Source organism: Pygoscelis adeliae, unplaced genomic scaffold (assembly GCF_000699105.1).
Source record: "Pygoscelis adeliae isolate BGI_AS28 unplaced genomic scaffold, ASM69910v1 Scaffold143, whole genome shotgun sequence".
In the NCBI taxonomy this organism is placed as follows: domain Eukaryota; kingdom Metazoa; phylum Chordata; class Aves; order Sphenisciformes; family Spheniscidae; genus Pygoscelis; species Pygoscelis adeliae.
In genome coordinates, this window is record NW_008824405.1 from 588,365 (window position 1) to 593,542 (window position 5,178).

The 5,178-nt window shown below is 45.8% G+C and overlaps 1 protein-coding gene across 1 annotated transcript in view; it reads left to right on the forward strand.

Annotated features, from left to right (window-relative positions):
• The window catches only part of RCHY1 (ring finger and CHY zinc finger domain containing 1, E3 ubiquitin protein ligase), a 6,636-nt gene extending 1,633 nt beyond the window's left edge, over nucleotides 1-5,003 (forward strand). The window contains exons 2-7 of the mRNA XM_009320425.1: nucleotides 23-159; nucleotides 700-744; nucleotides 849-907; nucleotides 1,902-1,928; nucleotides 2,209-2,329; nucleotides 3,390-5,003. Of these exons, the coding sequence (XP_009318700.1) occupies nucleotides 23-159; nucleotides 700-744; nucleotides 849-907; nucleotides 1,902-1,928; nucleotides 2,209-2,329; nucleotides 3,390-3,518 (518 nt within the window). The 3' untranslated portion in view covers nucleotides 3,519-5,003. The remainder of the gene's footprint in view (nucleotides 1-22; nucleotides 160-699; nucleotides 745-848; nucleotides 908-1,901; nucleotides 1,929-2,208; nucleotides 2,330-3,389) is intronic.
• Nucleotides 5,004-5,178: the final 175 nt, after the last annotated feature.

The window sequence follows — 5,178 nt, forward strand, 5'->3', positions numbered from 1 at the left end:
CTGCCCCGCTCGGGTGGGGAAGGGAGCGGGGCGGTACGGCAAGGAGGGAACCGGCCTTGGCCTGACGCTTTTCTCCTCAGGATTGGTCCAAAGGAGGATTTTTTCCACTGTTCAAAATGCAATTTATGCTTAAGCTTGAGTCTTCGAGGAAAGCACAAGGTAAGAATGCACCAGTTAACTGCATATCTTAAAAAAAAACAAAAAACAAAAAAACAAACCACCTTGAAAACGAAAGCCGATAGTGCCTCGGCTCCGTCCAAGGCCATACGGACAGGGGGAGTGGCAGGTTCTTTTTCTCGGAGTGCACCTAACAGCAACACAGAGCGCTCCTGGGCTGGCTTCGCTAGCAGTTGAAGCTATAGGAAATAAACATCTTGGTCTCCTTCTTCTCTTTTAAAAGGAGCTGTTGATTGCAGATCTGACAAGCGTGTAAGTTTGAGCTCCTGTTCCTGCTGCAGTATAGGAAAAGCTAGGCTGCTTGCCGCTGCGGGAGTTCTGGGAGCCCTTTTCTTATGTATGCTTTCAAGCTGTTGGTTTTTTAATATGCTAAGCCAGCTGTTAATTCTCAGAAGTTCAAACCTAAATGCAAACAGTAACGTTTCGTACATCTTTTTTACCATTCTGAGGCAATTCTAGAATTTAGAAAAATACAGATATCCATGCAGTAGGATAACTTTTTTTTTTTTTGTCTTTGTAAAGTGTATTGAAAATGTCTCCAGGCAGGACTGTCCGATATGTTTGGAGGTGAGCTGCTGCTTTTCATCTCGTGGATTTGTGTGTGTGGCTGTATTTTTGACTGTGTTTGAATTAATTTTCTTGTCTTTTGTCCGATACTTGCTTCGAAACAGGATATTCACACATCTCGCGTTGGAGCTCATGTTCTGCCGTGTGGTCACCTTCTTCACAGGTAGAGCATTGCAGATACTTGAGAAAGGGGAATAGCTGCTGCCTTGTGTGTGGCGTTTATTCAGCGGCACTACAGGCCTGGTTAGTCTGTATCAGCTGCTTACAGCTGGTTTCTAAGGGAGCCACGCCGTAGGGGTTAGTCTCCGTTTCATCAGGAAATACTTTCTTTAGAAGTATTGCAGTACTACAGTCGTCTTTCTGCAGTAAATTGTGGCGGAGGGACCTGTGCACTGTTCATTCTAAATTTTCTCATGGTGAATTTCCTTCTGTTGCTACTTAAATTTCAAGAATCCTGTAGAGAAGGCCCTCCTTGGTGCAGAAAGCAGTTGCACAGTGGTTTTAAGAGGTTGGTGACAGCTCATCAGTTAAGTTTTGGATTCTTTCCTTAAAACAGCCCCCCCAGGACAATGGAGTGCTCTGTTGCGCTACAAAAACTGCTGGCTCTATCGGGTTTTTGAAGCGATGTGATATATAGCAGTGGGTGCCTTTGGAGGAATAATTACCACATTTCCCTTCCGTTTTCCCTTTCTGCTTCTGTCTTGTGTTACAGACGCAGCTTTTTGTTACTCTGTTGGCTCTGTTGTTTTTCCCCCCGTTGTCTCTGCGCGTTAAGTGAATGGCCTCTGTGTTTGACGTAGGTCGTCTCAGACTGAATCTTCCTTCAACTCCTGTCCATCTTAAACTTACCTTGTGATGCATCACACTCCATTTTTTCAGCAAACTTGAACGACACAATCCTTGTCTAGTGTTGACTCTGTTCCCTCGTGTTAGGTTAGAAGACCTTAGAATGGAATCAGATGTGCTTTGTCTCTGGATTTTTGCCTAAGTACCCGGTGGTTTTGATGGGAAGCTTTCTTCTCGGTTGGACTCGGGATATTTTTTAACTTCTGGTTTTGGGGATAGCTGTGTGCCTTTTCCCTTTGTTCAGTCCAAGTGTGTTACCAGTTGGTAATTGCATTCTTCTTATTGAACTTCTCATTATGTTTTCTTTTCAGAACATGTTACGAGGACATGCTAAAGGAGTAAGTATTTCTAAACATCTCTTCTCTCAATATTGTTGTAGTCCAAACAGATCACTCCAAGAGGCAACGATCACCATGCCAATCCTGTACCAAATAACTGAAAGCCAACTCCTAAAGGGATAAGGGGCTTTTAATTTTCAATTGTTTGCAAGAACTTCTTGATTCGTGGTGTTTCTCTTTGACTGGTATGACATGAAACTTGTGCTTTTGAGTGGACTTGTTTCACAGCCTCGCTCCATCTTCTGATTTAGACTCTTTTTTTTTTTTTCCTTTCTGCCAGAGGTTACAGGTGTCCTTTGTGCATGCACTCGGCTCTAGATATGACAAGGTACTGGCGTCAGCTGGATGACGAAGTAGCGCAGACTCCTATGCCCACAGAGTATCAGAACATGATGGTGGAGGTAAGAGATGAGACTTGCACCGATGTCTCTCTTCCTGGCAGATCCGTGCCTTTGCATTGCTGGCAGTAGAGGGCACTAGGGACTTGTCCTGGATCAGAAGTCAACCTGACGGTTAGGGAATGATGAAGAAATGTCGTGTGTAGGCTTACAGCATTCATCTACTGGGTTGATAAACACCAAAAAAAAAAAAGCACACACACCCCCACCCGCACTCCAAAAAGAAGAAAAGAAACCAACCCCAAAACCACAACCTCTTAGTGTTGTAGTATCACACAGCGGAGAAATGGCTTGGTCTCTGGGAGCATCTTGCTTTCCCCAGTAGCGTTAAGCGCTGTCGTAGCAAAAAGCAGGAACGGTTGTGTTTTAACAGCTTGGAGCTTCATGTTCCACACTAAACACGGTGGGTTTTCTGCAGAAATATTCAGCTGTTGGATTTGTGCAAGGCTAGCACATAGAGACGTCTTCTGTTTTCTTTCTGTTTCTTTGTGTTAACTCGGAACTGTGAAACTGGTTGCTGTTTGCAGGTGACACTGAGTTAAACAGCACTGGTCGTTAATGTTGTAGTTCCATCTGTTACGGTTTAGACAGCCCATCCTACCAACTCTTGGAGTCGGGATATTTGGAAAAAATCTCTCTACTGCCTGTTTTGAGGAGAAGGCTCACTTGCCTGTCTTGCACAGGAGACTGGCTAATGTTGCTAGCTGCTGTTAGTCTGCCCTCATTTTCACTGGAGGCTTTCCCTGCTGGTTTCCTGCATCAAGAGAAGAAGCCAAAGCATGTCTGTCCCTGACTTAGGCAAGGATTCACCTTGGCATACTAAAAGTAAATTCTCTGTGATGACACAGTGTGATCGGAGTAGTTACAAATGGAAACGTTAAATCAGCCCTGCTGTCTTCAAAAGGAAGATATTTTCTGCTTTGTCCGCTGATGGCAAACCAGTTCTGTGGTTGCTAGAAGCATGGTTGTAGTATATCGTTGAGTGTCCTCCTGATGCTAAAGGGCCTCTCTCTCTCCCCCCCCCCTTCCCCCCCTCTCTCTCTTTTTTTTTCTGTGTGGGTAGATCCTTTGCAATGACTGCAATGCCCGGTCTACGGTGCAGTTCCATCTCCTAGGCATGAAGTGCAAAAACTGTGAATCATACAATACTGCCCAAGATGGAAGATGCCGGCTGCCTTTGGAGGAGCAGTGACCAAGATACGCCCTGCATTCGGCTGGACGAGGAAGACTCTGCCATGGAAGAGACTTATCTATTTAAAAGAAAAAAAAACAAAACATTTGTCAGTAAAAATTTGTTCAAAGTTGTCACGGCACCAGTGAAATGGTTACAAGATTCAATTAATGCTGATGCGAAGGAGTTTTGCTAATTGTGCCCCCCTCCCTCGTACCCGGGGCACAGCGCGGTCAGGCCCTTCAGGGGATTCCCCGTCGAGCAGTGCGATGCCCACTGAAAGTTAGTTTCTAGAGAGAGTGGCACCCTTTAAACGAGCCGTTCACTGTGTCAGAGAAGAGTCAGCCTAGAAGAATAACTGATGAGATGCAAAATGGGAAACGATAAGCAGCTGACACAGCAGAAGATGTTTTGGGGCAGCTGAAGGTTGCGAGAGTAACAGGAGGTGGAGGTATAGCTATTCCGGTTGCAGCTGCTGGGGAAAATTGGTAGCTTTGAGAGCGGCCTTTTTACATAAAGCTGACATCTGCAAAGTTTGAGGCGGGTACGTTTTGTTCCTTTTAAATGACGTGTGTGTTCCAGGGCCTCGGAGCCATCGGCGCAAGCGGATGGAGAGGGCGAGCTCGCAGAAATTGCATCCCTTGGCTTGATGCGTTGACACGTGCACGCGCGCGCCGCGCGCACAGGACTCGCTTTGGAACAAGGCTGGCCTGCCCGCGTACGTGCGACGAACGGCCTAAAAAATCAAGCCGCGAGACCCCCCCTTCTCCCCCGGATGCCCATCTGACCTGCTGTCTCTCCACTCGGATTCCTTTGCCAGCTGCAGTCGCGTTTACACCCATTTCTTCCTCATTTTGCTCCGTTCGCTTACAAAGGCCGAGGTGTCGTAGGGTTTTAGGCACGTACGTAGCTTGATGTTTTGCTGGTGAAGTGCACTGAGTGAAGTACGTGCCGGTCTCCTGTCAGGATTGACGTCGGGCCATCTAATCGGGCTGAGCCTGATCTGTTTGCTATACTAACAGCAGTTCATAGAGGCACTCGAGTAGTGCAGGGACCAATTTTCCGTGGTTTTGGGGTTTTTTTTTAATGGTAGCTGATTTCACGGGGGGGAGAGAATGGAGGATGGAGGAGTGTTTTTAAAAAACAAAAACCCAACAGACCTCCCCACCCTTCTTCATGTAATGCCCGAGGTGTTCTGCAGCCTAAATATTACAGGAAGTTCTTTGAGAATTTCAGAACACGCAAATAGTGTTCAATAATGAAATAAAACATCTAAAAAAAGGGCCCAGTTACCCTTCACCATACAGCTACTTGTTTTTAACTTGTTCTACTGTAAAACAGCAGCTTTTCTTAATCCGACGGCGCCCCTTTATATATGAAATACTAGGACTCGGATGACAGCGTTCCCGTAGCTTGCCTTTACTGGAGAATCTTTTTTCTGAAGCACTTTTCTCACTGCTATAAATAAATGTAAAATAACGTCTCTATTAAACCAAATTGTACTATGTGTGATGTGCTCTCCTTCTACACACGTACTGTCTGGAAATTCCCGGCCGGCTTTAAACTATGATTCGATGCTGAAAAACGAGGGTTAGATGTCCGCGTGTGTGACCCCTGGGTCTCTGTTATGACAATAGTGGTATTAACAGCCCCTCTATTTCGGTCTTTCTTTGGTACGGGG